Source organism: Salvia miltiorrhiza, chromosome 6 (assembly GCF_028751815.1).
Source record: "Salvia miltiorrhiza cultivar Shanhuang (shh) chromosome 6, IMPLAD_Smil_shh, whole genome shotgun sequence".
NCBI classification, from domain to species: Eukaryota; Viridiplantae; Streptophyta; class Magnoliopsida; order Lamiales; family Lamiaceae; genus Salvia; species Salvia miltiorrhiza.
The window spans coordinates 33,661,713-33,683,584 of record NC_080392.1 but is presented as its reverse complement, the minus strand read 5'-3'; the positions used below and the strand labels follow the sequence as shown (position 1 = coordinate 33,683,584).

The 21,872-nt window shown below is 34.8% G+C and overlaps 1 protein-coding gene and 1 long non-coding RNA gene across 3 annotated transcripts; one reads left to right on the top strand and one right to left on the bottom strand.

The window, feature by feature from the left end:
* Positions 1-14,089: 14,089 nt before the first annotated feature.
* LOC130989153 (uncharacterized) lies at positions 14,090-21,232 on the bottom strand. 2 transcript variants are annotated; one of them, XM_057913089.1, is made up of 9 exons: positions 20,759-21,216; positions 20,558-20,629; positions 19,341-19,415; positions 18,264-18,347; positions 16,678-16,747; positions 16,510-16,601; positions 15,558-15,599; positions 15,408-15,488; positions 14,090-14,490 (listed from the first exon to the last, which is right to left on the bottom strand). In XM_057913089.1, the coding sequence occupies exons 1-9, from the start codon at positions 20,804-20,806 to the stop codon at positions 14,410-14,412; spliced, it is 645 nt and encodes a 214-aa protein (XP_057769072.1). In that variant the 5' UTR covers positions 20,807-21,216; the 3' UTR covers positions 14,090-14,409. The 2 variants fall into 2 exon arrangements, with proteins under 2 accessions (XP_057769072.1, XP_057769073.1); XM_057913090.1 differs by lacking the exon at positions 19,341-19,415 and having other exon boundaries at positions 20,759-21,232.
* On the top strand, positions 14,408-21,508 carry LOC130989154 (uncharacterized). The gene is made up of 2 exons (XR_009090509.1): positions 14,408-14,546; positions 21,311-21,508. It is a non-coding gene; the product is annotated as an uncharacterized LOC130989154 (long non-coding RNA).
* The last annotated feature ends 364 nt before the right edge of the window (positions 21,509-21,872 follow it).

Genomic DNA, 21,872 nt, shown 5'->3' with positions numbered 1-21,872 from the left:
TTTGAAGATACCAAAATTAATAGGTTTCTTTTGTAATAGACTAGGACTGGTTGAACTCAAGTGTTAGAGTTTTTTTTTCCAGTTTAGTTGTTGTTCTGAAGACAGAAGACTGAAGAACGAAGGATTGAAGACTAAAGACTAAAGTTGTCGGCTGAAGCATCAGTCGAAGAATTAGTTTCAACTGATTACTTAATATGAGCCACGTGGAATCAGCGGACTAATACTAAAGTCAAGTATCAGTTAAACATTCTTCCTCGGACTGAACCTCTAACGTTCAAAGGAAGTCACGCACTCCAAAAGGACAGCCGCATTAAATACAGAGATCTCAGGATCGTCCTTTCTCTGCAGAGGTCATTCCTCTTTGGTGATTACCTTTTCAGAGATGTCGCATCTCCTGCTCTTCAACATAGTTGTTCTCACCAAACAAGGAACCTCGAAGATTGAAGCCTCAGCCCAAGTTCAAATTACTCTCTAACGGAAGAAATCTTGAAGACCTTCTCTGCCAACGAATCCATTCAAGACTTCTCCTATAAATAGCGCTCGAGGATCACTTTAATCTTCACCGATTTAACGACATAAGCTGAAACGCTGCCAAAATTGTTTCCCAGCTAAAGCCGAGACTCTCCGAAGTTTAAATCGAAAAAGAGAATCCCAAAGCCAAAAATCAGTCACTGCTGATTACATACATTCTCTTAGACCTTAGGCAAACCTTGTTTATCCAAAGCCTAGATCAAACTAACTCCAAAGAACTTGTCCTTTGAAGTTTAGTTGGCAAGTTTTCAAACATCCCTTCAACCTACTGAATCGAGTGTTTGTGTTGTAAAGGAGTTCAGAAAGGTGTTCTGTCTCCGTGAGATCCTAGTGCCCAGTGCGTGCTTGGAGTGAGAAATTCAACAAGGTGTGTTGGTGCTGAAGATTGGATCTTCGGTTGTTTCGATTGTGTGCACCCGTAAGCACACGTTCAGGTTTGCAGTGCACCCTTAAGCACTTGCCCAGTGAAGTTGTTGGTCTGATCAACCGACCGTGGATGTAGGAAGTGTTTTCCGAACCACATAAAAATCTCTGTGTTATTTACAGCTTTCAGTATTTACTTTCTTACTTGTGCTCTTCCCTTCATAAACTGAAAACTGATTAATAGCAAAGAAAAACCTAAAGACTAACAACGTGCTTAACCCAAAGGCTATTGCGAAACAAAAGTTTTCCGCTGCGTGTGTTATCAGTCTAACTGATCTATCCTCTGATAGTCAGTAAGATTTATAACATCTCTTTTTAATGAACTCGACTGAAGCCTTACGTGCATCAGTTAAGGTCTTTAGACTTAATTGATAACTCTTTATTGAAGAGTATTCAGTATCAGTCGTCAACCTTGTTTTGGTCAAAACTCTTTTCAGTAAACAGGTTGTTTGAGTTTGTGTTTGAAGTTTCATTTTGATCTCTTGTAAAGATCGAAAAATAGCCTATAGGTGTATTCCCCCCGCCCATACACCTATTCGAGACTCTCCAGACCTAACAAATAGACTAGAACTTTTCGAACTCAAGTGTTAGAGTTCATGTTTTCTAGTTAGACTGCAGTTCTAAAGACTGAAGATCGGAGGACTGAAGACCACAACTGAAGATAGCTATGAAAAGGCCAAGTCAAAGACTGAAGTATTGACTGAACGAGAACCTCACTAATAAATCAGTTATGACTGAAGTATTAATGCTGGCCACGTGGATTTAACGGACTGATACTCAAGTCAAGTATCAGTTGACATTCTTCCTCGGACTGAAACTCTTAAGTTAAAAGGAAGCCACGTACACACAAGTACAAGCCGCATTAAATGCAGAGATATTGAGGATTGTCCTTTCTCTGCAGAGCATTCATTTTTGGTGCAAGATTTTTAGAGGCGCCTTACCTGCTGTACCTGAGACGTCGTTCTTCATCAAATTAAGAACCTCGAAGATTGAAACCTCGGCCAAATTCAAATCTCTCTCACAACGGACGAATTCTTGAAGACCATCTCAACCAACGAATCTATTCAAGACTTCGCCTATAAATAGAGCTCGAGGAACACCTCAATCTTCACCGATTCAAACGCACAAGCTGAACCTCTGCCGAAATTGCAATCAAAAGTTTGAATAGAAGAAGAAAATTATTGAAGCCTAAATCAGTTCACCGATTATACACAATCTCTTAGTTTGTTAGGCAAATTCTTATTTTATCCAAAGCGTAAGTTTCCAATTACAGAGAGCATGTTCTCAGTAATCTAGTTGGTATTTAAAACTATTTTCATCTGAGAGAAAAGAGAGTTTGAGAAAAGAGGAGTTCGGACTAGTGCTCTGACTCCAGAGTTCTTAGCCACCCGCTGGAAAAAGGCACTTTGTCTTAGCGTGCTAAGAAAGAGCGAGAAATCCAACCCAGAGTGTTGGTACTGAAAATCTGTATTTTCAGTTCGGGAGGTTAATAGAGCCGCCTATGCTTTAGCAAATTTTGTTGCATCATCTTCTAGTGTAACCATCTAGAGATCGGCCTTCCGGGCTAGCTGAAAGACATTTCCCAACGTTATTTTATAAAATCCACGGCTCTTTCCTAAAAGAAGAATAGTCTCTAAGGCGACCGATATTTCAATTCTATGAAAAAAAAGGAATTGCTTTTGTTATTCTAAAGTATACGTCAGAAGCGCGAATCCCTTGTGTCGTGGCGGCTGAATCTCTCAAATTCAAATTTACAGCGCCAAAAACGTGGGCGAGAAGGGTCCTCGACTTTGAGTGGCGGCGAGCACCGCAGTGGGCGAGTGATAACACTTACCTTTCCATGGTTTTTAATGTTCATTTGATGTTAATTTTATAGGAAATTGAGTGTTGGATGATTGTTTTGTATTTATATTGTTTTATCTTGTGAAACATGATTCTTACTCGAACTTTGAAGGAATTTTCAGGATTATTTAGTTCCAATTTGGAAAAATGTTCTGAAATAGAAGTTGTAGATCGTCTCGATACAACTTCGTGAGTGCAAACGGATCATAAATCGAAGTTCAGACGAGAAAGGTATGACTAAAACAAAAAAGTCGCATGCATCAATCAAAACTCGGCGGTCAAACGCCGTTGATCGCCGAAAATGGGCATTTTGAAGAAGAAAATCGGTGACCGATTCGGAGGGCGCCGATTTGGTCGCCGAAGTCTCTGGCACACTTTTAAGCTTCGTCTAGGAAGTTCGGCAGGCGCCGGTTTTTATGGTTTTGAAGCCCCAACTCAGCGGTCAACTCGGCGGTTGCTGAGTTTGACCGCCGAATCGAGATTTTGTGCGGGATTTTCTGATTTTTGGAGTTCTTCTGGGTTCCAAACACTGTGTTTACTCTGACACTTTAAATAGGTCCTCTTTTGATCTATCTAGGGTTCCCAACTTTAGTTTTTCAGTTTCATGGCTTTAGATTATCATTGCTTTCAAGTTTTCTAGAGCTTGGATCGAAATTCTGCAAGGATTGAAGATTCAAGATTGTTCATCAGTTTTATTCAGAGTTTTGTTTAATTCAGTTTTTTACAATTGCATTCTTTTTAATTATGTTTCTATTTTATTTTAATATGTCTGGCTAGTTTTCTTTTCTGATTCTAGGGTTTGTAAATAGTTAATTAGGTTCATGTGATTTATTTGTTAGTACCTATTTACCTTCCAGTTTATGATTCATAATTCCTGGTGCTTAAATTCTTGTGAATTATCTGATCAATAGTTTGCATGTTTAGCTATTCGGTTTGAGACCTAGCGGAGATAACTATTTACCAAATTCAGGAATGTATGATATGATCTTAACCTTGAGACCTAGATGAGATAGGTGGATCATATGGAGCTGTTGGGAGTTAGTAGATTTACTTGAGACCTAGCGGAGATAGAGAATTTACTAATCTACGATCGTTGCTGCTCTAGCGAGAGTGATTGATTAATTAAGTGGTCTCTCATCATAACTGGATTAAAATTGGTTAATAAGATTAATAGATTTATTATGTGGATTTAGTTAATGAAGGTACTACCCTAGGATCAGCTGTCTTTATTATTTAATTTTTCTACGTGACTTTATTTCCTGCTGTTTGAGTTTAGTTTTAAGTAAACCCTCTTCATATTCGTTTGCTTGTCTACTATTATAGTCTGTTTAGGAAATAACTAGAGTTGTTTCGTTGCATCAGTCCCTGAGGATACGATACTCGATTACTTGTTGCTTGCTACAATTACCTGTGTTAGTTGCAATCATTTTTGTTGCTAAGAAATTTGTGATCAGCGAGCTGGGAGAAAATAGGGCACTCACCCACTTTGGGCTAGTAAAGTGGGAGTCAGCCCCATTGTGGGGCGAGCGCCGACTATTTTCCGTTGCATCGCCAAGCATTCTGATTTCATGATTTTCAATTCTTATCAAGATCATTTATCTCAATTCTAACTCTATATATTCTCACTTCTTAACCAATTCCAGCACTAAATCTTGCAAAACAATCACTACAAACATATCGGACACCGACGAAATTACCGACGAAAAATAATCCGTTGGTAATCACCGACGGAAATAATCCGTCGTTAAATATTACTCCCTCCGTCCCGGCCAAGACGCTACATTTGCTTTTCGACACGGAATTTAAGGAGTTGTAAATTAATGTTTTAAGTGTGTAATAATAAAGTGATAAAGTAGGAGAGAGAGAAAGTAATAAAGCGATAAAGTAAGAAAGAGAATGTAATAAAGTGATAAAGGAGGAGAGAGAAGGTAATAAAGAAATACTTAATTAGTATTAATTAAGTGTTTAAAATTCCTTATTTTTGCCAAATATAGAAAGGTAGCATCTTCGTTGGGACGACCCGAAAAGGAATATGAAGCATCTTGGGCGGGACGGAGTGAGTATTTATTATTTTTAATTTATTTTTTAATTATTTTTTCGCAATTTATCGGCGGAATTATTAGCAATGAAAAATAATTAAATATTATTTATTATTTTTAATTTATTTTTAATTATTTTTTTTAAAATTTACCGACGGAATAACGACAGACTTAATAGCGACAGAATATATTCCGGAATATATTCCAGAATATAAATTTACCAGATTCAGGAATGTATGATATGATCTTAACCTTGAGACCTAGAGGAGATAGGTGGATCATAGGGAGCTGTTGGGAGTTAGTAGATTTACTTGAGACCTAGCGGAGATAGAGAATTTACTAATCTACAATCGTTGCTGCTCTAGCGAGAGTGATTGATTAATTAAGTGGTCTCTCATCATAACTGGATTAAAATTGGTTAATAAGATTAATAGATTTATTATGTGGATTTAGTTAATGAAGGTACTACCCTAGGATCAGCTGTCTTTATTATTTGATTTTTCTACGTGACTTTATTTCCTGCTGTTTGAGTTTAGTTTTAAGTAAACCCTCTTCATATTCGTTTGCTTGTCTACTATTATAATCTGGTTAGGAAATAGCTAGAGTTGTTTCGTTGCATCAGTCCCTGAGGATACGATACTCGATTACTTGTTGCTTGCTAGAATTACCTGTGTTAGTTACAGTCATTTTTGTTGCTAAGAAATTTGTGATCAACTTTTTGGCGCCGTTGCCGGGGACTGATTAGAAGTTGCTTTAATATTTCCGATAGGACTTTATAGTAATCCAAGTTTTTTTTTTCTATTCTGATTGTAAGTGGTGATTTTGTAAAGTGCGTATGAACACACGTTCTCAAGGTAATCCTCTCTTTGAGTTTGATCCTGAAATCAACGCTACTTACCGCAATCTTAAGAAGCAAACAGAGATGGATAGAGTGGTTACCGCGGAACAAATTCAAACACTGCAGGAACAGCTAAATCAGCTACTGGCTGAAAAGGCTGCTCAAGAGGCTCAGAGACAACCGCCGATTAATGAGGCATTCGTACCAAACTACAACTATCAGGAGCCTTCTCGGGTTAATGTCAACAACTTTAAGCTGAAAATTGGTCTAATCACTATGGTCCAACGGAACCAGTACGAAGGGCATGCGATCGAAGACCCTAATGCGCATCTGACACATTTTCTGGAGCTATGCAGCACGGTGAAGATTAATGGTGTACCCAATGACATTATCCATCTTCGTCTTTTCCTTTCTCACTGCGGGATAAAGCGAAGTTGTGGTATCATACGCTGTAGCTGGGATAGAATACCGTGTGGAAGGATTTGGCTCATGCGTTCCTACGCAAATTTCATCCGCCTGGCCTTACTTTGAAATTAAAGATGGACATCGTGCAGTTTCAGCAGTTTGAGGGACAAAAGTTAGCGGATTCTTGGGAGCGATATCAGGAAAAGCTTAGAAAGTGTCCGAGCCATGGATTTGATGAAGGCACACTTGTGATCATGTTCTATAATGCCTGCGGAGAACGTACATGGATGCATATGGATACAGCTGCAGGGGGCTCTCTGCTTCAGAAAGGCAGTTCCGAGGCGTGGAACATCATTGAGAGTATGGTTGCTACGAGCTGCCAATGGCCATCAGAGAGAGTGCAATTGAAAAAGGTTGCAACTGCTTCCAGTTTGATCATATAGCAGCAATGGTTACACAACAAGCAGCAATGGCTACGCAGCAGGCAACGATTACTGCGCAACTGGGAGAGTTGCATGAAAAGTTCAATGGATTGAATGTTGGACATCCTGAGCAAGCTGTGAAAGACCTGTCGGGCATGGAAGACATGAATTATATTAATGGCAGAAACTATGGGAATTTCCAGCGAGGTCAGCCAGGAGTGTATAGCAGAGGTCAACAATATCAGCCGGGTCAGCAGCAGTTCTAGCAAGGAGGACGCCCGCATCCGAATCTATCTTATGGCAACCAAAACAATGCTGTGCAACCTCCACCAGGATTCTCTGTTTCTAGTGGGGGAGTGATTAATGAGCCAAAGAAAGATTCCATGGAAGACATGATGAAGCAGGTGCTAATGAAGGTGACTGGGATGGAAACAAATATGGGGAACAAAATTTCTAACATGCAAAATAATTTCTCAGCACTTTCCAAACAGGTGCAGATGTTGGAAAATTAAGTTGGTCAGATAGCCAACCAAGCAGCTGCGCAGCACAAACCAGGCCAGTTCCCGAGCAACACGATTGTCAATCCAAAGGGCCAATGCAATGCGATTTTCAATGGCGCTCTGTCCCCAGAAGATGAGGAGACAATAGAAATCTTTCTAGCAAGCTGTGAGGAGACGAGCAAGGAGCACGAATGTCCAATTGAGGAACCATACAAGGCTCTTGTTCCGCTTAGGGAATACATCCCTAAGGCTCCGTTCTCCCGTAGACTAATGAAGAGGGATGTGCTCGAAGAGCAATGTGTGATGAAGCCGCATAAAAAGGTGGACGCCGAGAGAGCCAAGTTCGAGGTTCTACATGGCAAGAAGAAAAAGGTAATTGTCCACACCAAGAAGAGGGGTGATGAGGAGGAGAAAATCCCGCAGGCGAAAGATGTGTACACTGAGCTGCCAATGAAGCTACTTTCAAAGAAGAAAGATCCGGGTAGCTTCACCATTGAGTGCGAGATTGGAGGAGAGCTCTTTCCCGAGGCTCTTTGTGATTTAGGGGCTAGTGTCAATGTGATGCCCATCTCTGTTTTCAAGCGGTTGGGAATTGGAGATCTCAAGCCGACCTCGATGGAGATTCAGATGGCGGATAGATCAAGAGTGAAGCCGAGAGGAAAGCTTGAAGACATCTTTGTGAAGGTTGACAAGCTCGTCTTCCCTACAGATTTCTTGGTCCTCGATATTCCTGAAGATGCAAATCCGTCGTTGATTCTTGGTCGATCATTCTTAGCTACGGGGCGAGCTATGATAGATGTGCCGAATGGAAGCGTTATCTTTCACGCAGCTGATGCGCATGAGTCATCTGTCGAAGTTCGTGAGCGATATGACTAAAACAAGAAAGTCGCGCGCAGTAGTCGAAGTTCGGACACGAAAGTTATGACTAAAACAAGAAAGTCGCGCGCACCAGTCAAAACTCGACGGTCAACAATGGGCATTTTGAAGAAGAAAATCGGCGACCAATTCGGCGGGCGCCGATTTGGTCGCCGAAGTCTCTGTCTCACTTTTAAGCTTCATCCTGGAAGTTTGTCAGGCACCGTTTTTGATGGTTTTGAAGCCCCAACTCGGCGGTCAACTCGGCGGTTGCTGAGTTTAACCGCTGAATCGAGATTTTGTGCGAGATTTTCTAATTTTTGGAGTTCTTCTGGGTTCCAAACACTTATTTTACCCTGACACTTTGAATAGGTCCTCTTTTGACCTATCTAGGGTTCCCAACTTTAGTTTTTCAGTTTCATGGCTTTAGATTATCATTGCTTTCAAGTTTTCTAGAGCTTGGATCGAAATTCTGCAAGGATTGAAGATTCAAGATTGTTCATCAGTTTTATTCAGAGTTTTGTTTAATTCAGTTTTTTACAATTGCATTCTTTTTAATTATGTTTCTATTTTATTTTAATATGTCTGGCTAGTTTTCTTTTCTGATTCTAGGGTTTGTAAATAGTTAATTAGGTTCATGTGATTTATTTGTTAGTACCTATTTACCTTCCAGTTTATGATTCATAATTCCTGGTGCTTAAATTCTTGTGAATTATCTGATCAATAGTTTGCATGTTTAGTTATTCGGTTTGAGACCTAGCGGAGATAACTATTTACCAGATTCAGGAATGTATGATATGATCTTAACCTTGAAACCTAGAGCAGATAGGTGGATCATAGGGAGCTGTTGGGGGTTAGTAGATTTACTTGAGACCTAGCGGAGATAGAGAATTTACTAATCTACGATCGTTGCTGCTCTAGCGAGAGTGATTGATTAATTAAGTGGTCTCTCATCATAACTGGATTAAAATTGGTTAATAAGATTAATAGATTTATTATGTGGATTTAGTTAATGAAGGTACTACCCTAGGATCAGCTGTCTTTATTATTTGATTTTTCTACGTGACTTTATTTCATGCTGTTTGAGTTTAGTTTTAAGTAAACCCTCTTCATATTTGTTTGCTTGTCTACTATTATAGTCTGTTTAGGAAATAACTTGAGTTGTTTCGTTGCATCAATCCCTGAGGATACGATACTCGATTACTTGTTGCTTGCTACAATTACCTGTGTTAGTTGCAATCATTTTTGTTGCTAAGAAATTTGTGATCAGCGAGCTGGGAGAAAATAGGGCACTCACCCACTTTGGGCTAGCAAAGTGGGAGTCAGCCCCATTGTGGGGCGAGCGCCGACTATTTTCCGTTGCATCGTCAAGCATTCTGATTTCATGATTTTCAATTCTTATCAAGATCATTTATCTCAATTCTAACTCTATATATTCTCACTTCTTAACCAATTCCAGCACTAAATCTTGCAAAACAATCACTACAAACATATCGGACACCGACGAAATTACCGACGAAAAATAATCCGTTGGTAATCACCGACGGAAATAATCCGTCGTTAAATATTACTCTCTCCGTCCCGACCAAGACGCTACATTTGCTTTTCGACACGGGATTTAAGGAGTTGTAAATTAATGTTTTAAGTGTGTAATAATAAAGTGATAAAGTAGGAGAGAGAAAGTAATAAAGTGATAAAGTAAGAAAGAGAAGGTAATAAAGTGATAAAGTAGGAGAGAGAATGTAATAAAGAAATACTTAATTAGTATTAATTAAGTGTTTAAAATTCCTTATTTTTGCCAAATATAGAAATGTAGCATCTTCGTTGGGACGACCCGAAAAGGAATATGTAGCATCTTGGGCGGGACAGAGGGAGTATTTATTATTTTTAATTTATTTTTTAATTATTTTTTCGCAATTTATCGACGGAATTATTAGCAATGAAAAATAATCCGTCGTTAAATATTATTTATTATTTTTAATTTATTTTTAATTATTTTTTTAAATTTACCGACGGAATAGCGACAGAATATATTCCATCGTTAAATATTATTTATTTTTTTAAAATTTTTTTAAATTTTTTAATTAATAATCCGTCGGTAATTCCGTCTGTAAATATTATTAATTTTTTTGTTATTTTTATTTTTTTAAAAAAATATTTTTATTATTTTTTAATTAATATTCTAATTTATTCTTATTTTTAAATTATTGAGAATATTTTAAATTTATTGTTATTTTCAACAATAATATATATATATTTTAATTAACTATAATATTAATATTTTTTATTATTTTAAATTCGATCGTATATTTATCGTCATTCTTTCGTTGGCACCACAAGTCTTAGATATGATTTCAGCATATTCTAAGGTTATGAATAAATTATATTGTATATTGAAATTGAGTTTAGATGAATTAATAGGTGATAGTTATATCAATAATACGTGTATTCTGTACTGGTGACCACTCGAAAAAAACTTCAAGGTTAAGCGTGTTTGACTTAGAGCACAACTAATATAGGTGACCCACTAGGAAGTTCGTCTTAACGTATGCAATTAAGTTTAAAATACATTAGAAATGCCAAAATACTTGTGGAGAATAAACACTACAAGAAAATGTGGCTCTAACGACCAAAATTTCGGTCGTTAAAACCCAAAAATCGGTCGTTAATATTTTTAACGACCGATTTAACGACCGTTTTTTTCGGTCGTTGTTTGCATCGTCGCCCGAGTTTTAACGACCGTTTTTTCGGTCGTTAAAAATTAATAAAAATTTTATATCTTTGTATCCCACAAGTATTTTTAGTGTATTTCTAATGTATTTTGACCTTAATTGCATACCATTTGACGAACTTCCCAGTAGGTCACCCATCTTACTTGTGCTCTAAGTCAAGCACGCTTAACTTTGAAGTTCCTTTCGAGTAGTCACCAGTACAGAACACTCGTATTATTGATATATATAGTACCTATTAATTCATTTAAACTCTAATTCAATATAAAATATCATTAATCATTTATAACCTTATAATATGTCGAGATAATAACTAAGATTTGTGGTGCCGGCGAAACATTGAAGGTAAATATACGATCGAATTTAAAATAATAAAAAATTAATATTATCGTAATTAAAAAAAGAAAAGAAAATATGAGTATGAAAAATAACAATTAAATATACAACAAAATCAATATTAAATCAAATAATCAATATTAATAAAATTAATATTTGAAAAATAATTTTATTATGTTAAAATAATAAAATTATTAATATTTTGAAAATAATGAATCTAATAATTTAGAAAATCTAATAAGTCTAATAATTTATTATAATATAAATCTAATAAATCAAATAATTTATTATTATTTGCAAATAATATCACATTTTTATTAATAATCAATATTATCTATTTTTTTAGAATAATATTATGAAAATAACAATCATTTTAAAAATATTCTCTATAATTTAAAAATAATAATTAAATAGAAAATTAATAAAAAATAATTAAATATTTATATATATATATATAATCAAAAAATAAAAATAAAAATAAATAAAAATAAAAATGAAATTTTAAAATTTTAAAAATTGAAAAATTAATATTAACGATCGATTATTCGGTCGTTAATAAATAAAATAAATAAATAAATAAATTAATATAAATATAAAATAAATAAAAAAATAAAAAATAAATAAAATTAATTTTAACGACCCAAAAATTCGGTCTTTAAAAAAATAAAAAAAAATGTTTTTTTATTTAAAAAATATTTAAAAAAAATAAATAAATAAATAAATAAATTAAAAAACTAATATTAACTACCGAATAATTCGATCGTTAAAAAATTTAATTTTTTTTAAGAAAAAAATAATTTTTTTAAAAAAATATACTCCCTCCGTCCCACTTCAATTGACACTTTTACTTTGGGCACGGAGATTAAGAATAAAGGGTTGAGTGTGTAAAGTGGGTGGGGGTCATTTGTTTAATGTGTGTAGAGAAGGTAGGGACCACATGCTATTTTTGGAAAGTGCCAATTGAAGTGGGACAAACAAAAAAGGCAAGTGTGCCAATTGAAGTAGGACGGAGGGAGTATATATTTAAAAAAAATAAAAAAATATATATTAACGACCGAATTTTCGGTCGTTAAACTTTAAAAAATAATTAAAATATAAAAAATAATTTTGACGACCGAAAATTCGGTCGTTAAGAAAAATAAAATATTAAAATATTAAAAAAATAATTAGCGATCGAATTTTCGGTCGTTAAAAAATACTCCCTCCGTCCCGCCCAAGATGCTACATATTCCTTTTCGGGCCGTCTCAACGAAGATGCTACATTTCTATATTTGGCAAAAATAAGGAATTTTAAACACTTAATTAACACTAATTAAGTATTTCTTTATTACATTCTCTCTCCTACTTTATCACTTTATTACCTTCTCTTTCTTACTTTATCACTTTCTCTCTCCTACTTTATCACTTTATTATTACACACTTAAAACATTAATCTACAACTCCTTAAATCCCGTGCCGAAAAGTAAATGTAGCGTCTTGGCCGGGACGGAGGGAGTAAAAAAAAATAAAAAATAAAATCGGTCGTAAAACGGTCGTTAAGGCCGGAAAATTAACGACCAAAAATTTCGGTCGTTAATTGTGTGTTTTCTTGTAATGAAAGCTAGATTGAAGAAAAAATATATATATTATTTTTTTCGTAAAAAAAATAGCGACGAAATTCATTTCCGTCGCTAATACCAATGATCATTTTCGTCGCTATTTTCGTCGCTGATTTCAGATGACGCCGGCGTCGTCGCGTGCTTACCTACGAACGGTCCGTCGGTATTTCCGTCGGTAATTAGCGACGGAAATGAATTCCGTCGGTAATTTTTTTACCGACCACTTTTACAGCGACACGCGGCGGCGGCCGTCGTTGATCCGTCGGTATATCGATTTACCGACAAAATTTCGCACTTTACCGACGAAAAATTTCGTCGGTAATCGGCCAGATTCTTGTAGTGAATAACACGCAACTTAGCCAATCAATAATATCTTAGATGGACTAGATAAAATATAAACGAATATAGGGCACGCAAAAGTCTAAAAAATAATAGCAAATAAGGACCAAATGAACACCTTCACACTTAAACTTTTGCTTGTCTTCAAGCATAATATAGAAACGTAGAAACAACTCAAACAAATTCAATCCAAAACAAATCTACCAAATGTGCTATCTTCCCTTACTTTCCATGAGAAAAATGCTTCTACCAAGTTAAAACGAAAATAATTCTTTCAAAACTGTAACAATCAAGCACAATTTTCACCTAATTACACAAATAAAATACAAAGTCAACCTCGACATTTCAACCAATCAAATCTCACAATGAAGTATATCACTCAACTCTCAATTATTTAGAAAAGCGACATGTATACACTTATCCAATATCAATATAATGCACATCTCATGCCATATACTTGTCAATCATCTAATATCTCCATTACTAATGTGCTGGATCAAGGATCAAAAATATCTTTTTCATAATTGTAATGTAGGAACATTGGTCAAGATTAGGAAATATACCTAAGTAGCTCAAGTACACAATCACCTTATCTATATTTCAAATTAAGTATGGATTTACATCCATCCTCCTCCACATGTTACCATAAACATATCAAAACTAGGACTCACCAGACAAAACGTAGCCAACCACCCCTCTTATGCTCATATTTTACTTCCCAACAACAATAGTCCACATTTGGCAAATAAGTCATCAAATGCTTCTTCTATTCGACTTAGTCACACAAATTTATTATTGTTTTTTCTTTTCATTTTTTGTTCTTTAGAGCTTACAAGAGTTACTAACATCATAACAATCCTCATTTTCAACAACCTCCAACACATACCAAACACTACATTTTTCATAGACTCGTCACCTCATATCGTTCGGCAAAATAATAATGACAAAATAGACTCAAAATGGACAACAAATGTGATTTGCCAGTAAAGATTAGTGTTTAAGATAAAGATATGGCTAGCAAAAGATTCTCTAAAATAATCTCCTAGTTCTTAAGTACAATATTACAACTTCGACACATAAATCATGACAAATTCTAGAAGATCACTGCATGTAATCTTTTAAACACATATGTATTACAATTTAAATTAATAGGAGCATGCTAAGTGTTGTTATTGTATAGTGAGTAAGATATCCAGAATAGATCTACAGACTCACAATTCCTTCAAAATCAATTTGATAAAAACAAACATTCAACTTTAAAATTTATGTTTTTAATTTGACAATTTAGTCATTAGACAAGGGTGTCATAGAATACACAATCAAACTTTCTAGCTAATACACCCAATGATGCATTTCCAAAGAGATGCTAACAGATCACAAGTTTGAAACGTCAGAATAAGGAGACAAAAAAAAAAAAGAGGCTAGTTTTCATGTGGAGAGCAGTTTGCTCAACCAATATTACACAAGAATATGAATCTTTCCTAAAAGTTATGCCTGGTTGAAGAATCTAGATTTTCTTTGGGGAAGAAGCAGAGTCAACTAAACCATGGTTTCAACTTTCAACAAGGGCTTCCTGAATAAGTTTCTCTGTCAAAGTTTTTGAGAGTCCCATCACGCAATCAGCGGTTCCTACCTGAAAAACTCATTCAGTGAGGAGGGCATATGGAACCGTTTACAAGCACAAACAAGGTAAAATCTATTATACCTACAAATATATTTGAGTGAGGGGACAACGATCTCAATCGTCAAACAAAGATTTCAGAATACATGTGATTCTGAAATAGAGTGATCATCTCTAACAGAGATCAAGGTTGAATCCTCAGTCACTTGGGTCAAACAAGGATTAACTCTAGGGGTGCTTCTCTTTGGTTGCAAATTATCAGGGTGTGTTCTCTTTGATGGAAAAGAATGGAAAGCAATTATTTTCCAGTATTTTCCACCTTTTTCACATATTTTCTAGATTATATAATTTTCCCTGATCATGACAAAAAAAATTCTTGGACACGTCTTTTTCCTCCTTTTCACTGCAATTGTAGATAAAGAAGAATGAGTGTGATAAACTTTTTTTCCACCCTAGAGAACTGAGATAAAAAAGGTAGAGACCACTAAAATATGATAAAATTTTTCCATAGAACATAAACTTATAAGTTAATGAGGGATAAAATGATAAGAAAACTTTATCACATTTCAGTGCCCCACCTTTTTATCTTATGTTCTGAAAGGTAGAGAAACATGGAAAAATATTATCACAAATATACCCCATGTTAATATTATCCTAAATTGGAATGAAATAGAGGGAAAGGGGCTGCCTGGAATATATGTTTTCCACCAGTTTTCATTAAAGAGAACGCACTTTAGAAGACGGATGTTAAGCATCCGCAGCCACAATAATGTGTTGCCTAATGGTCCAATTAGAAAATGGCATTGGTAGCTGTTAACTAATAAACATTTTCATCAGCAGAATTTTCTTCTACAAACCAACACAGAATGATAGGCACACAAAGACAGGAAAACACATCAATTCACACAAGGGAAGAGAGAGAGTCTAACCACAGTGTCTACCAAAGGCAAAATCAGTGGATGTTCAAGCATCAAGCCTCCAGCCACATTTAAAGTTATTCCCTCCTCAATCTGAGAAAACTTAGTAAAGTTAATTAAGCAACATGAAACTTCTTAAAACCTTTTTCTCCAAACAATTACCAAGCTATCAATGACTTCATCAGGTATCTCTAGGAAATAAACCTGCATTAGAAATAAAATCAAAGTTAGATTAAATAAGGTCCAAAAATGGAGTGTTAAGGAGTCCCTAAGTGTGTGTGTGTGTTGGTCTAGTGATAGTGTGGTTGGTTAATGCATGAGGCCAAAGGTCTCAGGTCCCGAGTCTACTGTCACTCGGCTTTTTAAAATATTTGTTTCTTCTACCCCCAAAAAAAAGGGGAGTCCATAACATTTTGCAGTTAGTTTCACCATGGTTAGAAGTCAAGACATATGATGCACGAAAGCATAGATAGCAATGGTTACTGAACTCATGCCAACTGACACTCCAACAATCACATGGTTAAGAATAGAAGATTTTCAGAAATGCAAGTTATTTGGTTTCACTTATGTCCAAGTTACTCAAAATTTCCAGGTAAGCTTTGCATGATACATGTTAGATGACTCTCTGAGTTTGGTTTTCTTGCTTATGATGTGGCAAACCAAGATAATACAATTCGGTGCTAGTCATAGCTATGGCACTTTTCAAGCACAAGGAAAAGAAAAATTGTGCAGAGCCTACTGAATCTTGTTTCCTAGAAGTAGTACAGTCAGTAGAAGTAGTAGGTTTTGGTTTCTAGTTTAAAACATCAAGACAGCAAAAATAGAATCTTGATTCCTAGATTGAAAAAATTAGATGCTGCTTCCCATTTATTCACAAAAAAGCTCCTGGAACAAATTGTTAGTGACATCATTAATTTTATAAATTACATAAAAATCAAATCTCAATTTATCAAGCTTTGAGTTTTATGTAATTAATGATATCAATAATAATTATTTATGTAATAAAATCAAAATTAAATGCGTAAAAAAATAGTGCTAAATTTGGATTAAACGTGAGTTGTGCTCACGGTAAGTATGTAGCATATCACACTATGAAACAATATCTGAGAAGTACCTCTGCACTCTCCCATCCTCCTTTTCGACTACCTGTCACTAAATTAGTTACAACTACTGACCCCACAACTTTGCCTGAACCACCAGAATAGTCTGTAAAAAGTAATATAACTGGAAGAATTAGCTAATATTTAGGATAGGAATTTCTGATAAAAGTTAATAAAGCAACCTCTAATAAACTTTCGTGCTTCTTCCTCACTCGATGGCTTTTCTCTAATAGCCCCTTGATACACCACCACCTTAATACCAATTAAATGAAAATTACAACTTAAACTTCAAATTATCTGCTCCCAACCATGGGAAGACCATTAGAACAATGCATATCAGAGTTCATGGATTTATCAGTGTTTTCGACGATGTTGAACAAGACGAAAAAAAGACAGAACCGAACAAAAGGTAGGTAAAGATAGATCACAGAGAATGCACCCTACACCTAAGCACCAAATTCAACAAAATTTTAGAAAGGAAAATATTGCATGAATAGATCAAAAGAAGTGAATTTGTGCAATACCCATTGTTAAGCAGAGAGAAAGAAATGAAGACAAAGATAAAAACTAAAATTGGCTAAACTTTGACTCCCCATGTGAATGTTAATATTATTCTTATTTGAATGAGTGGAATATTTTCTATAATAGCTATTTCATGCAGGCTTAGGTCTAAAACTGAATTATCTACTGAAACTATATGATCTTGCTTTATGTTTAGATAATTTCAGAAACTTGGATTGAACTTTTGACATAGATTGCCACTTAGATAATTGTACCATAATTTATTTCTTGTTCTCTATTAGAAAATCGAAACAAACAGCATGGCAAATTTACATATAGAGTAAAAAAATTTACTTCCCTTGCATAAATAGGAGACTCATCTATAAATGAAGAAGTAGAGTTAAACTAACTTGATGTTTATATTGAAGCCTTACTTCATACAGAAGATTTCAACACATCAATTCAGAAGTGCAGTTTCCTTCAAATAAAAATATGACTGAATCCTCATTAACTAAAGAACTTAGATATTGATTAATATATTCCTACCATTTTTGTAATTTGGATGTGAAGTCTTTTCTATAATGGCATGGATGTTAAGCTATATTACTCCTACCATTTTTTTAATTAAAAGAATATTAGATTGTGGGTAAGATTTTTTGTCCACATCAAGCTTCAACATGCATAGAGGTGTCAACTAGTTTGTCATAACCCGGCCCAAGCCCAGGCCCAGTATGGGCCTGTCCAGGACTGGCTTATGAGATCAGATGGATTCAACTAGCTGGGCTAATATAGGCAAAGTGGGCTCTGGGTCTTTTTTAGATCCAAAACCAAGACCCATGTGAAGCCCATCCCAAGCCCGACTCAAGTTATGTATATAAATAAGAAAGGACTGGCCCATGCGATCAGATGGATTCAACTAGCCGAGCTAACATAGGCAAAACGGGCTCTGGGTCTTTTTTAGATCCCAGACCCACGTGAAGACTATCCAAGCCCTACTCAAGTTATGCATTTTAAATAATTTATAATTTATATTTTAAAACAGTACCCTATCCGGTGCATCACACTAGAATCAAATATTATGGACTATAATTAATTTATAATTTGAAAGATATGTAAAATGTGTAATTGGCTTTCGAACTGAGTTGTACAGAACATTGATTCTAAAACCCCCTATACAACAACTTACAAGTTAGCAAAGACCTGTTTTAGAAAAGGAAACAGAAAAGAAAAAATATAGATAAATAGAATAAAGAAAGTATCAGCATACTGTATCAGCAGTTATCAGCAGGGTAGAACGTGACATTTCCTCCACTTGATCACAACTCTTGAGCTTCTTCATAATAGCATCAGCCTAAAAAGTGAAATGATAGAAGAATCATTGAACTGCATGCGACTAAACATACATAAAATTCTTTTAAGGTAAGCTTCAGATCCTTGAAATAGGAAAACATGAAAGAGTTCCATTGCACTATCATATTACCAAATTTTTGTAGTTTCCACTCCTAAAAGTAATTCTGATGTCGACAAGCATATTAAAAGAGATGCAAAGCAAATTATGTAACAACACCCTAATCTAAGATTCTAAATATAAAGGGTTAACCTTTGACAGTGAGGTACATTTTTGGATCTTCATTATCATTGTTTTAGTTTTAAAAAATGCACCTCATTTTCCGCATTAAATATTTAAAAAATTGAACTTTCAAAGGGTTAACACTTTATTTAGATTAGGGTGTTACAAGTTAAGCACTTTAAGCCAGATCCAATGATGGTTTATATATGCAAATCCAACATTGTCTAGGTTAAGATGGTGAATTAGTAATTAATTCCAAAGTTCATAAAAATGATATATTCTTTAAGTCCATGAAACTATTTGGATTGACAACCCCCCAATAGATCTATGTGGATTGGCCATCAGCGACAAAGTTTCTTTTAAACAGAAGTTCCAAAATATAATAATGACAGATGCTAAAAAACGGACAGATGCTCAAAGGTCTGTTTCTTTCTGGCTCCATATTCACACATAAATTTATACACCAAACAAAATGTTATTCTGGTCTTCATTTTCAGTAATCAATACAGATATACAACACAAAACATTTTTTCAGCGCACAAGGTTTGGCATCAAAGAACAGAAGTAGAGGAATTCTTTCATATGAAGTATGAAAACACCTTAGCACTTAAGAGTTAGAGGTTTATCAGAAATAAATATTCTCATGTGATAAAATTTACTAAAAGTATACGAAATGTTGTTCAAAGCACATGATATACTGCAGCAGGAAAACTTGTAATTCATATTTTGCGATGAAGATTCAAAATGCTAAACATATACGCATCTATCAAACACCTTTGCTTCAGCTAGGACCATAACAAGGTCTTCAGGTCTTTCCTTCCTGATACTTTGCTCATCTATATCTGCACTCTAAATGCCAAAAGGAAAAAGAAACAAAAAAACCAAGAGAAAAACTTAAATTTTATGTAATCATAAAAAAGATACGAGCAATATTATTTACCATTGCATTAATTCACATTTCCTTCCGTTCACATGATAGTACAGAACTTTTGAAAATTCTGAAGTTCTCAAAGTTGTACATTTATGATGAGTTATGAACATTTAAAATTACACTCACGGGTACATGTTCACATTTAAGGATTTTGGTTTTTGTTAAGAACAATATATTCATTAAATTAATAAATTTATGAATATCAATCATGATGCCTATAAGTGTTAGAATTATGTAGAGAAACTCATATGTGAATATATAACAATTTGATTGGAAGTCAAATTTTACACTTTCCTTTTGTTCTTTCCATATCCCCTAGTTATTTTTCCCTCATCAACTATTGTTTGATGGTAATAGTACATTCTTTATCAATATTAAAGTTTCTAATTGTATTATAACAATGTATCATTTTTTTCAACAAATGAAAAAGAATATGAATATAAAATCATCTATGAGATTGAAATTGGAGTTGTAAGAATAAAATATGAGGACCATATCTTTTATCTCTTTATTTATTTATTTATTTTTGTTTATTTCAATAATGAGAGAGGAGCAACATTATGGATCATCAATAAGTAACTTATACATGTCAAAAAATCTACCCGGCAGTTCAATAGTGCTGACCTGAAACCAAGTCGCCTAGCCTGATTTATATCCCTATGTGAAATAATTGTCTTTACATCCGTCATAACTAGAGGTACCATAAGGCATAAGGTCAGTGAGAATCTGATTCTCTTTACACCAACAATTACCAGATTACAACAGGCCAATCAGATCAAACCCACACCACTAATAAGCGGTATTCTAATCCCAGTATTCTATTTTTTATTCCTATAAAAACGTCAAATTATTGGTTTTTTGCGAGAATTTTTGTGCAAAAGCCTCTACCATCAAACCGAATTATAGAAAAACTGTCTTCTAAAAATTTCAAAAACCTAATTTTATCAAATACACATGATATACATATAGGTGATATGAAAACTAGAGATGTAAACAACATTCATACAAAGAATCCGATGGCGCAAAATTAGCAGTTAAAGCAAAATGTAAAAGAAATTACCATGATTGTGAACTCATAGCCCATCTCAGCCAGAATCTCCCGACGCGCCTTCGAGGACGAACCCAAAATTATCTTCCCGGAAGATAAAAGCATCGAAATTCAAGCAAGAGTTTAGCCATTGAACATTAAACAACAAGAGCTTAACTGTACAAACGAAATGTATTTCAGATCATTGAAATTAAAACAGAAAGAAAGAAAAACCTCGAAATTCTGGTTTTTGGGAGGGAATCTGAGGTGGCTGTCGTCCATCGGTTTAGCGTAGAGGATAAGCACGGCGTCGGAGGGGTTATGAGGAAAATGCCGCCAACGCCTACTTTGAACTAACGGCTACAATTCATTTATATAAGGCTGTAGAATAAATCACAATCTAATTTCGAAATTTTTAAAACTCGTAATCCTTCACATAAAACTAGTCAATAGTCAACTATCCTTTCTAGCTCTTACCAACATTACAACATCCATTCCTCTAAAAAAAAAAAAAGACATAGAACATCCACGTTGGTGCTATCATAGGGAATATATGTAATCATGAGTGCCATATTTATTGCCACATTAATAACTTGTAGATGCTTCTTGTAGTTGTCTTCCAGCGTAGTTGTTTTTGTGGTCTCCGATGTGGGGTGTTTGTAGTAATTCATTTTGTATGAACTTGAGGGTAAATTCTACCCCGCACAAAGGTGCCCAAGTACCCTCATACTTGATTGTCGGCATGTGTCCTTACACTATTTATGAATTTTGAATTTTCTTTTGTAGAGTTGAGTTAACGCTGTTAACTCCTTCCGTGAAGGCATCATTAAGTTCTCGGGGCACGTTATAATTCGGCATCAGAATTGGGCAACTTATGCTGGCAAAACCTCCGCCCAACCTAAATTTTTTTATTTTTGGCACCCTTTTTGGAATGACACTTTTTTATTGATATATTTACGAGACTCTTGGACTACTTTTCTTTTCTACGAATCTATCAGGTCATTTTGAAACTGTTCATTGTTTTCATATCAAAATTAAATCGCAAGCTCCGTAAGCTCGAATTTTGGAATTTAAATCGTGAGGTTGTTGTATCATTTGTAAGGGCCGCGAATTTTTGTGTTCTTAATCCACGTTTGAAGTTTCATTTTTTATTTTCCATTTTTGTCGGTTGTTGTTGCTGATTTTATGTTTTGCTAATTAGATTCGTCCATTGTTAATATGATGTTCGTAAGTTTTTTTTTTAAACTCAACATGATGATTTTGTTATCTTGTTTCATGTTTCATGGGTTTTTCATAATTTCGGCAGTTTTTTTCTTTCAAATGCGTAATTTTTTTTAATAATTATATA

Excerpts from the sequence above, each read along its gene's own strand:
- LOC130989153 (XM_057913089.1), bottom strand. The coding sequence starts at position 20,806 with ATGGACGACAGCCACCTCAGATTCCCTCCCAAAAACCAGAATTTCGAG. Across the intron at positions 16,748-18,263 it reads TGCTGATAACTGCTGATACA|GTGGTGGTGTATCAAGGGGC; the intron begins GTATGCTGATAC and ends ATTGGTATTAAG. Across the intron at positions 16,602-16,677 it reads AGCACGAAAGTTTATTAGAG|ACTATTCTGGTGGTTCAGGC; the intron begins GTTGCTTTATTA and ends TACTTTTTACAG.